Genomic DNA, 12,061 nt, shown 5'->3' with positions numbered 1-12,061 from the left:
GATTGCAAATAGAAGATAGGCCACAATTCTAACAGCTGTACAGTAACAGTGGAAGTTAATATGAAGCCATACAGTAACAGGATTCAATGAAAACGAATCACTTTCTTTGTACAGGCGATGGTTCTCTTGCTACTCTTGCTATCTTTGTTTTTATTTGACCAAAACTTTTGAAAATTAGACCTCGGTCTCAATGGATTTTGTCAAAATAAAGGTTAATAATAATAATAGAGCTGAAATACTGATTAATAACTGAATAATAAATTAGTTTTTTGCTTAAAGTAAATGTCTTATCACTTAATTTTCTTCTCAGAGTACACCAGAATGCTACATTTTAAACCTCATAACACAGAAGTAAATGCCTTCGTCACTTCGTTTCCTGTTTTTGTCTTTAACGCTCTTTGAAAATACATCTATGATGGAGAGATAATTAAAACCATTGTTGTACTCTGACAATGCCTGCATATCACAGAGATCAAGTTGAAACTGATTCAGGAGGCGAGGCACAAATACTCAGTTTCTCGGGAAATGTATCCCAGGGGGCTTATGTAAAGTATAAGAATCTTGCCCCGCAAAAAATTCTTTGACTCTGTCAACATGGACCTTCTTCCCAGTTTCATCCTGTATGGCTCTGTGAAGACGTCCCACTCCCCCAAAACTATTAGGAGTTGAGGGAATAAAATTGTTTTCATCAACAATTGCATTGTTCATGCATTGTTCGCATCCTTTTGCGAACAATGTTTATAATGGAATGAGGGAGAGCATTTATTATTTTTCTCTTCATAGTTTTATTTACATAGATTACAATACTTGTACAAAACATTATTGACAAGATGGAGGACGGCAGTCTTGACACCACCTAGGAACACTCTCGACAGCACACCATCCGCCTGGTCTCCAATCATACCTGTGGAGCAGACCCCAAATCCCCTCTTCTAACTCGCTAGGATCTGGAGATGCTGGAGCTGAAAGGACCTCCTCAGATGGCGGAGACGGGGATCCTGGAGGCAGAGACGGGGATGGAGATAGAGAAGGAGCCTGCGGTAGGCCTCCCCGCAGAACTGGGGATGGAGGAGGTCTCCAGGACGGCTGAGACATTTTGCTCAGGAATTAAAGCAGAGGTTGTACATGCAGGGTTTTTTATGCAGTGGGAGGGGCCTTGTCTGGCTCTAGCTCAGTTTTCAAATAACAGAGAGATTCTTTCCAACCGTCAGCCCATTCTTCCAGTGACAACAGTTTTGAAAGATTGAGGTGATTGGCTGATTCATTCAACCAGCTGTGCCTCTGTGTCACAAGCACATGCAAGACAATGAAGAACACCCCATTTTCAGAGTTCAAAATATCCAACTCTATGTTACCTGCCAGAGTATTCTTCTCATGCATCGCGAAACTTGCTCGCTAGTACCATCTGCAGCAGGAATCCTCCACTGATACTTCAAACTTTCCTTTACTCAGCAGATAGTCTGTTGGAATCTCTTCCCCTCTCAGACATCGTGACATCAGGGCAGTCATAATCCCCCAGTCATTTGATGTGATCGTGATTTTTGGGGTGACGGGTCGTAAATGTGCTCTGGGTAAAGGAAATACAGAAACAGTTCTCCAGTCCGGTAGCTGAAAGTGTGGCCCCACTTAGCACCCCCTCCAGGTGAGGTTCTGTCGGAAGGAGTTGGACTCTGCAACTCATCAAAGTAGATTTTCTCAGAGCATTCCATGAAGCAGATTCCTCAAGGATGCTCACGGGCGTCTCGTTACATACTTCCTGTCAGGAACTATTGAGGATATACGTAGATGTTGTCTCTGCCATTTTTTTTTATTAAAAAGGAAATCAAATAATTAAATTCAATGGTAGACTCAGCTAAAAACCTCTCCTCTTCCATATAAACTCCTTTTCATCCCGCCTAAATGACAGAAGAGGGCGAACATTCGGTATGTGGAACATTCTGATTAGTTGGTTGGAACATCTGATTCTGACACCTTTTTAAAAAATAATTTAATGAACATATGGTGTCCATTTGTAAGAATATCGATATCCATTAGTGAAATTATCGATATCCATTAGTGAGATTATCGATATCCATTAGTGGGTGGTCCCTGGGGACTAGGAATCAAAGGTCACCATCCATCATCATCAACATTCCTGAGTGTCAGAAGGTGGGTTAGTAAAGTTTTGCAGTAAGAGGAGAGTTTTGCAGGGGTGTGTAACGTAAGTAATTGTTCTGTAAATTGGTCAGATGTAAGTGTCAGAGTCAGTGGGGGTCCCGGGCTTTGTTGATGAGCCTAACTGCAGCCGGGAAGAATTTTGTAGCTTGAGGTTTTTGGTCCTGATGGACCCCAGCCAGAGGGAAGAAACTCAGAGAGTTTGTGTCCAGGGTGAGAAGGTAGGGCCACAATCTTTCTTGCCCGCCTCAGGGTCAAGGAGGCAAACAAGTCATCGGGGGACGGCAGTTTGCACCAAATCCCCTTCTCATCAGAGCGAATGATACAATGCAGTCTGCCCTTGTCCTTGGCAGTGGCTGCAGTGTACCAGATGGGGATGGAGGATGATGATGGACTCAATGACGGCAGTGTAGAAGTGCACCATCATTTTTCAGCTGCCTCAGGAAGTACATCCTCTGCTTAGCCTTCTTGGTGATGGAGCCAGTGGCGGGCCGTGTATTTTATACCTGAGACTTCAGTGCGTATTACGAACCGAACAATACGTTTGAATAATACTATTGCATTTAGAAAATGCAGAAGCTTAAATTGAGGGAAATATAATGTTCTCCCCCCGGTGTGTGCTCAACATGGCAACCCACCCGACGTAACAGGCAACGTGCTGTTTGACACTCCCACCACGGAAGAAAAACATTCTACTCTGGTGAGGCATGCTATGCTAAACTAGCTTAGCAGATAAACCAACAGCAGCACACACGCTACAAACTCTCCCCGCAGCGTTTAGGTAGCTGTTCCCTACTGATTCAAACAGGGCTAAAGCAATCGCCACACAATCCCCATTTCTCCAGACCATAATTCTTGCTTTGTAAAAGAAAACAAAAGCCCAAACAAAGAATCAAATGTCTGAACCCTAACACCTACAGGTTATTATTTGTTTTGTGTAAAAATTAAGCTCAACACCTACAAATACACTAACTGCAGAGTGCAGATACATGCATGATGGGATGCTTCGTCATTAACTGACAATGCATATAGTCAAAAGCAATGTAATTAACACAATGACAAGAACAAACTCACAAAAACCAGTCACATATTTATATGACAACAAAGCGTGACAAATCAATTCAGTAAACCTGCGGCGCTAAAACACACATTCCACCACACACTCAAGAGCACGGGCCATTCAAATATTATTCATATCAGAGGGAACAATATTAACCATATCATAAAAACGACACGATAGACAAAATAACACAATAGTAACACTACTGCAGATGTAAAAAAAAACAAAAGCAGTTCTTTTACCAAAGCTGCTGTTCACTATGTAAAGACAAAGTCCATCCTCCTTTCTTTGATTACAAATAGTTCAATGACACGGTTGTACATTGTGTGCGTTTCAGTTCCAGCCAGAGCTCCTCCTGCAAACTTGTTCATTGAGTTTTAGATCCACTCGGGTTGAAAACGTTTTCAAAAGCACCGTAGCTTGTAAGTGTCTTGTCGTGCTATTGTGTGTTGTTGCTGCCTTGGTTAGGCAACTCAGCATCCACGCTAAAAATGTCATGTCAATGTTTAACTTCTTACATATCTTTCAACTTGAACTCTTACTACTACTACTAAATTCTGCTAGCTAGCTTCAGTTTCACAACAGTCACGCTAGCCCACTGACCAATCACGGCGCACGTTAATGCTGACGTATTCGGCTAGGCCACCCAGAAAGCTCTGACACATCAAAGAATACGTCCAACATGTCAAACTAAAAATCTGATTGGTTGAAGACTATGACAATCAACAATATCGTCCCCATTTACTTAAACTGCAAAGGGTTTCCTGCAGGCCTCGGGCCTCTCTTCTTACCCAGACACAGCATAGGGGCGAAATCTGATTCGATAAAAGCTACTTAAAACAAGCTGTGCTGGAAGCAGAGCTGCAGGCTGGAAGCAGGGCAACCGAGGAAGACAGTAGCTATGCAATGAGAAAATAAGCTAATGGGAAAAATAATTAGAATACATGTGGTGTATTTATGAAAAATTATTAAATTATAAAATAGCTATAACTTTGTGATTCTGTTTAGGCCAGCAGAGAAGGAATTTGCTGGCCCTGATGGCCCACCACTGGATGGAGCTGATGTTCAGGCATTTTTCTCTAGCCATTTTCTGAGAAGTTGAGCTCCCCAATTTTAGATCCTTTATCCCGTCTGGTGCCTCGTACTCGACTGAAATCAGGCTCTGGTCTCCATCCATCCCCTCCGATTCTTCACTTTCAGCTCCATATTCATATTCCCCGTCCTCCTGTTCTGAGGAGGTAGCACCGTGTGCATGTCTCCATACCCTGCCATGCGGTACAGCTCCCGTCTTAGTGTTGTCGACAGGTGCCGCTGGAGACTTTGTCGTCTTCTTTTGGGGTGAGGGAGTTTTATAGCTAAAGGCTCTGGCTTCAATTCTACTTTTGGAGACACTAGGAACCATAAGTAACCCTGCATTCTGGAGTGCCGTATTATAGTTAGATAAGCTCTTTAGGATATCAGTGTGCCTGACCATTAAGGTGCTATAAACTCTTTAGGATATCAGTGTGCCTGACAAGTAAGGGCTTTGTAGGAGAGGAGAAAGATTTAAAATTATATTCTGGATTTTACAGGGAGCCAGTGCAGAAAAGTTAATAGAGGAGAGATATATCTTTTCTCTTGTCAGTACACATGCCGCTTTATTCTGGATACTTTGTCTGAAGGGAAGTACTGTAACAGCCTGATAATAAAGCATTGCAATGATCCAGCCTAGGGATGAAATCCATGGAATTTATTTTCTATATCGTTTTGAGACAGGATGTTACTGCAATGTTAAATATAGGTAGGTAGTGTTTAAAGTTTCTTTTATGTGTGTGTTAAAGGATATATTCTGATCGAACAATAACTCAGAGATTCCTTATGGTGATGCTGGATCTAGAGAAGCTATATCTTTAGATAATGTGTTTCAGTTAGTGATAATCCCTGTTGGGCTGCAGCTATAGTTTTAAGAATATCTTGGCAGATTATGTGAGATTCTTCCAGATTGATGGAACATTTCCTTTCAAGTTTTCGTGATGTTTGTGAAGCTAACCTTCTTTGTTTTACTAGGGGTTCAAGTCCTGAAGTGGTGCAATACCCTATGGTTTTTGTGCTGATTTATTAGGATTCAAACCCTGAAGTAGTAGAACCCTGTTGGGTTTGTGCAAGTTTATTAGGGTTCAAACCTACGGTGTAGAACCCTTCAGACTTTGTGTTGGTTTGTTATTGTAAGGGCACAATAGTTGATACCGCGTACGATGATGTCATGGGTTGTGTGACAATTAGCCATTTTAGGCACTTTATTCTAATCTTTTTCGAAACCTCTCTTGGAGGATTCTACAGATCTACCTCAAATTTTGTCATCAGAATCTCAAGATATTAACGATGCTAAATTGCGAAGCTTTTGTGTTTTCTTTCAGATATCGGTCCACTTCCTATGTTCGTAATCTTTGTTATTTGAAATTTAGTTCCCTGCTACTTTTTGTTTGTTACTTACTTGCCTGCTGTTGCCTGCATCCTCTTGGAATTTCTGCTTGTAAGTCTTATTCTTAATAAATTATTGAACTGCACCAATCTGCCTGAAACAGCAGTGAGCAGTGGACTGAAGATTTCTGAGCTGAAAACATGCACTCCAACAACAGGCGCTGACAATCGTCGTCAACCCTTATCTATTCACTAACATCTTTATTTTTAATAAACAGAGACCATCAGAGACCAGTAACACAGAGCAACAACAAAATAGCAAAAACATCAATACAGCTCTGAGTGTGTGTTGAGGTGTGGGTGGAGGGGGTATTAATCACCAAAAATGGCACAGAGTTTCTTTCTCTCAGTAAGTGGGTCACTCCATCTGGATCAGAATATAGAAAAACTGTAACACAATGTTTTCTACCAAATTGTTTAAAACAAAAAAGCACTTGATTCTAACCCAGGGGGATGAATTATAAGTAAAAGCCATGACCTAAAAAGTAACTTGCATTTAATTTCAGTGGGAACAGTGTTGTTGGTCACCCTTTTTAACCAGTGCGTCAACGTTTGGTGTCAGTTTGGTTGTGGCAATTCTCGAACAGATCTGAGGTGTTCATCAGTTAGCTGGGATCTTACACGGTATTTTTTTGTCGCATTAATGCATATTTTATCGTGCACTTACTTATGTGTTGTTGTGTTTTTCTCTGTTAAAGAGCGTTAGTTGTGGGTTGTTAATTGTTGTGTTATATTTTTTTTAAGTGATGGTCCTTACTAGCTGTGTTAACACACAGTTTTGGAATTGTAGTTAATACAAGGTAACAAGATTACAGTAATCAATTACAAAACAAACTTCAGCATCAGCAATTTTTAGCAAGCATTTACTGGATTTGGAACATTTTGGGTGAAATTGTGTCTTTGACACTCTTCTCACTCTGTTTATTGAAAGTTATGACAGGACAGTCCTTACATAACAGTCCTTACCCTGTAACTAAAAGTAATCTCATTACTTGACACTGTTTTTCCTCATCAAGTACTTATTTTGATTTAAGCATTTTGATAACCTTTTATGAGCAATCTTCTCAACTTTGTTTCAAATAAAGATCATCTTCACACAGTAAAAAATATTTAAACTGGTAATTTACTCACACGTTTTTTATATAAATTCAATTAATATCAGTGATGGAAAATAATTTCCACTGTTTCCAGTACAGTTTTTTTTACTGTAATGTAATAACATCTAAAAAAAATAGTGAATAATGTCATGACATGTACTGGAAACTCTGAAATCTGTCAGTAAATTCAATTCACCTGTCAAAGAAAATGTGTTGTATCTTTTAACAACTTCTTCAAGATCATTTTGTCACAATCTCTTCTTAAAAAAATCAATGTCAAAATTCAAATTGTCCAAATTTTAACATTGCCCATCTCAGGGATTTGTCCCTCCTTCATTCTCCTCTCTCTATTCTAAGCTCCACCCCCTCCGGCTGGATGATTGACTGTGGTTTACGGGGCAACATAAATCCTGTTAAATATCCTGTCCTGACCTGCTCTCTGCTCACTCTGACTGAGAGTGCGAGCAATATGGCAAAATGGTCCAAGTAAACCCTCAGCCTCTCCACGTATTTTTTACATGTTCTACTGGTGTCCCGCCTCCTCAGCAGCCTGAGTCCTCACTGCCGGTGCCTCGTTCTCCGGACTTGGCGGTGGCTGTGGCAACAGCTATCTGGCAGCCATTGATGACGTGACTCATGACCTTCTGTTTGAGCTGCGTGACCTGCTCCCGTAGCATGATGGCGGTAGAGGACAAGTCCAAGTTCTGGTTCTTCAGAACCTTCACCTTCTCCTCCAGCCGCGAGATACGCTCCAGCTTTCGTTTACGGCACTTGGATGCGGCGATACGGTTGCGGAGCTTCTTGCGTTCTGCTTTGATTCGCTCCTCTGTCTCCAGGTCAATCAGGGAGAGGGAGGGTGGGGACATGGGGTCGACCGGCAGGTGAGGCGCCTCAGGGACGGTCTGAGGGGCGTCGAGGCCTCGGGTGTGGGGTTGAGGGGCTCCACCGCCGCCTTTGCCTGAGCCACTACCGTATGCCATCTGCCCTCCAGGGTACGGCATATGGCCCGGATTGTAGCTGCTAAGATTGGTGTAGATGGGCATGTCTCCTCCGGACATTAGGTTCCTCTGGTAGGATGCCTGCAGGGACACGGTGGAGGGCGAGGATGGTGACATGTGGCCGCCTCCCACAAGCTGGTTCTGCTTGTGAAGGTCGGCGAGTGCTTTGACAAAGCCATCAGCAAATCCTTCTTGCTCGTTGGTGGCCTGGTTGCGGTAGATGAAGGGATTGCTACAGTTCGACACAGGGCTGGTACCACCGTCCTGGTTGGACTGGATGATTAGGTGCTCCAGGTCGGGGGACGCCAGCTTTAGCAAGTTCATGTCCGCTGAGGGCACCACTGATGTCATTAAAGAGATATTGCCGGTGAGCCCCACATTGTGGTGGTTCCCAACTCTCCCTCCTGCTGCTCCACCGCTGGGGAAGGGATGACTGCCCACCATTGACATGGCCTTCTTACTCATCAGTATCTTGTTTCCGGGGTAACGGTCATATTCTGTGGTCTGGCTGAAGCCAGGGACGGTTGGGGAGTCGTCATGGTAGAAAGGAGTCTCCATCTTGGCCGTCATTGATGAAGAAGAGTCTCAAAGGAAATTTTCATAATCAGATTAACCTAAATATCAGACGGGATTGAAACGTTCCACTGACGTCGGCGGCTGGAGGATGTAGGCAAGACGAATAGAAGAAGAGAAGGCCAGTGCCTGCAGGAAAACAAACATGTCTGTCAGAGGGAGAGGAGGACAAAGAGGACGGAAAGATTACTGAGGTGTAAACTCATGTTTGTGGTGACATGTTTAATGCTACTGATGAATGTCTCTGTGTGTTTCTGTTCATGTTTTGTTTTATTTACAGAGATGAGATTGAAGTCAAATATCCAGCTCTGACCTTTGTTGTGATGTAATCTAGTCTCTGCTCTTTTAACTCTCAGGTTAAAGGTTAGGTTCAAGAGTAACAGTGCTAGCGACTACACCACCTATTTATCGTTTGAGTTAAACAGTAAATATTTCCAATAAAATTTTCGAATGAGCTTCCGTCATGGATGTTCACTGAGGGCTATTGTGCGAAATAAAACTTTTGTATAAGTGTACACCTCTTGGGCAATTTGAGGTTCAGTGGTTTGCTCAAGGGCACCTTGACATGTGGACAGGAGGACAGGAGGACCTATTCAACCACCTGCTCTACCACAGCAGCAACGTTCAGAAATCGTTTCATAAACCGTCTCCATTGTTGCCACATGATAAATATGATTTTTTTTTTAATGATGTGACTATATCTACTACTACTGATACAAAAAACATTTGTTATCATCATTATTATTTTATAAGTAGTACTATATATATAATATTATCGTCAAGTATCCAGTTCATCGTATATATGTCTGAAATATATAATCAATATAGAATTCAGTGATGGAACTTAATAGTACTTAATACATTTACTTAAAGGCCTTGAAAATATTCAATATGAAATATATTATAAAGTACCAGGTTGGGTTTTCTTGTAAACGAATAATTGTTATATTTACATGCTGCAATTTTCACTGAAACACAATATGTGTATCCAAACATTTAAAAACATATTTTAAAATGTGCAGTATTTACATCCATGTTTACTAGCTGTTTGCTGTGGTTTGATTACATTTGATTGACAGTGGTCTGGCAACATGAACAAACAATTCCCCATGATAGTATCATAAAAAGGGAATTTTGTATTAAAAAGACATTGGAAGATATCCAATTGATTTCTCTAACTCGTGGAATTTTACACAAAATCAGGACTGTGGATTTTGTCCCCCATCACTTTTATTGAAATTGCAATAAGAAGGAATCTCTCTGTGGTCAGTACGAACAGGATAAACATTTACAGTGACCAAAAACTATTTAAATGTACATATGTGTGTGTCAGTATTGTTTTGAGACAGATTTGAAAAAAAGTATGAACCTAACCTTTAACCTGAGAGTTAAAAGAGCAGAGACTACATTACATCACAACAAAGGCATCAAGTAACAAAAGTGACCATGAGATGCATAAGAATCTGAGTCACCTTGCACATTCACAAAAATGGCTTATCACTCATATTTAGGAGAGAATGATGGATATTTTACCGTGCAAGCAGTCAAAAACCAGGTTGAAGTTAGTCTGATAATCACCAGTTCCATTAAGGTGAACTGAACTAACGAACTAATAACATCCAACTTGTCTGTTTCTATCAATGATCAGTGAGTTTTTAAAAAACTCTGACACTACCTGCTCCCCGGGAACACTCTGGGACCAGACACAAGCTGGCTTTATACATCTTGTGAGGAATTTAAGTTTTAAAGCGTTCCTAGGATGGATATTATGTGCTACAATTAGTGCTGGGCAAGTTAACGCGTTAATTTCGCGTTAACGCATTCATTAATTAACGCATTTTTTTTTTAATTTATTATAATTTTTTTTATTTCATTTTTTTATTTTTATTGAAAGACAAGAGACATACATATACATAACAACAAGAGGATGACAAGAACAGCCAGCAAACATCCTATAGTCAGTTGTGTATGTGTGTGTGTGTGTGTGTGTGTGTGTGTGTGTGTATGTCCTTGAGCCTTTTGAGATGGGAAAAAAATAAAATAATAATAATTACAAAACAACAAAAAAAACAAATAAGTATTTTTAATTCATTATTATTGTAACAGACTGTCTCATGTTTATCGTTTTGCCGTAGAGAAAAGGCGACTTCCGCTTCTGGTCGAGGGGGGGGGGCAGAAATAAAGAGAGAAGCACCAGCTGTTGCTCTCCCTGGAGACCGCTGGACATTGCTGCGGTAAAGTCAGCAGACACTCAGATCTCCGTGGTCAACTCAGCAGACGCTTCCATTTTAGTGCACCTATATGCTGAAATTCACGGTAAACGCATTTAAACGGCACAGATCGGGAGCGAGCGAAGAACTTTGAAAGTTAGCGGAAAGATTAACGTGAGACAACATCCGGTTTTTTCAGACGAACATCCGGTTTTCAGAATAAGATGAATTATATTCACATTAAGTATAAAACATGCTACCTGCATCTCGTGAACCAAATGTTATTGCCCTTTTGTTCATATAGCAGTACTTTTGAATTCATTATTGAACTTTGCCATAACAATGCGATTAATCGAGATTAATCGCAAAAAATCCATGCGATTAATCACGATTAAATATTTTAATCGTTGCCCAGCACTAGTTACAATATGTTTACTTGTAGAAGGTTTAAACTAAAGGTAGAGTTACTGAATTTGTTGTGCACTGTGAGAGAAACCAAAGAATTTATGACACCGCCATCATCATCAGAGAGAGGGGGATGTTGCTAGTTTCTGAGCACAGCCTTCAAGAAGGGGGTGAATTGGTCAAGGAAGTGGCCGACTGAAGTCCGAAGGGTTCTGCCAATCACTGAGCTGATCGATGGGCTAAGGAATGTGTAATATGAGACATTTCAGAGACTTTGGAGAGACAAAGAAACTGTGAATCCCCGGAGATAATCAGACCTCATCTGGACCACACCAGTCTGTCGTGTGGTGCGGATGGGGCCTCTATTTCATGAAATATCACTGATAGTGTAATTCAGTTTGTAACTGCATTTGCTTTTCTTAGTATATTAAATTCCTTTTGACTTAAACTTCAACCAGCTGATTCGGCCCTGCTTAATGATGGAAAAGAGAGCGGGGGGGGGGGGGGGGGGGGGGCTGCCTCTTCTCCTCTTCATGCTTCTTCTCCTCTGAACAAGGAGGGGGGCTTTTTCCTTTACCTTTTGTTTGAGAAATTTTGAACATAACAATCTGAACACCAGTTAAAAACCAAACTTTTAAAGATGTTTTCATATTGCCATAAATATTCTTATTGTAAAAATATCTTGCAATATCACAATTTTATTTTTAGGCCATAATATCCACCAAAGTCAGTGCTCTCTGGTGGGCAAACTAGGTAATGGCAACGCAGTTTCTAAATTACCTCCAACATTTCTTCTACTTATCAGCCAACACAGTACAATAATACAATAATATAATATGAGCATAATATAATATGGTTCGTTTAATGTCACGGTGTTTTCAATGAAAACATTATGTTATCTCTTATACATCGGTCTAAGTCCAAGGGGATTCAGTATTTCTAGTTTCCACTGCTTTGTGTAGTGAATTACACTTGTAATTCACTTTAAAGGGATTTGGACTATTTTACTACATTTATTTGAAGTCTGAGTTAGTTTGCAAATAAAGAATTTACATACAAAATAATAAACAGTTAATAAAATATGATGAATTGTTATGAATTGAA

General features: G+C 40.7%; 1 protein-coding gene across 1 annotated transcript; it reads right to left on the bottom strand.

The window, feature by feature from the left end:
* Window positions 1-7,313: 7,313 nt before the first annotated feature.
* june (JunE proto-oncogene, AP-1 transcription factor subunit) lies at window positions 7,314-8,339 on the bottom strand. The gene has a single exon (XM_076079975.1). The coding sequence runs from the start codon at window positions 8,337-8,339 to the stop codon at window positions 7,314-7,316; it is 1,026 nt and encodes a 341-aa protein (XP_075936090.1).
* Between the last annotated feature and the right edge of the window lie 3,722 nt (window positions 8,340-12,061).

The sequence above is a fragment of the Anarhichas minor genome, unplaced genomic scaffold (genome assembly GCF_050575085.1).
Source record: "Anarhichas minor isolate MPS153535 unplaced genomic scaffold, ASM5057508v1 ptg000073l, whole genome shotgun sequence".
NCBI lineage: Eukaryota > Metazoa > Chordata > Actinopteri > Perciformes > Anarhichadidae > Anarhichas > Anarhichas minor.
The sequence above is the reverse complement of the archived record's forward strand: the minus strand, read 5'-3'. Positions and strand labels throughout refer to the sequence as shown.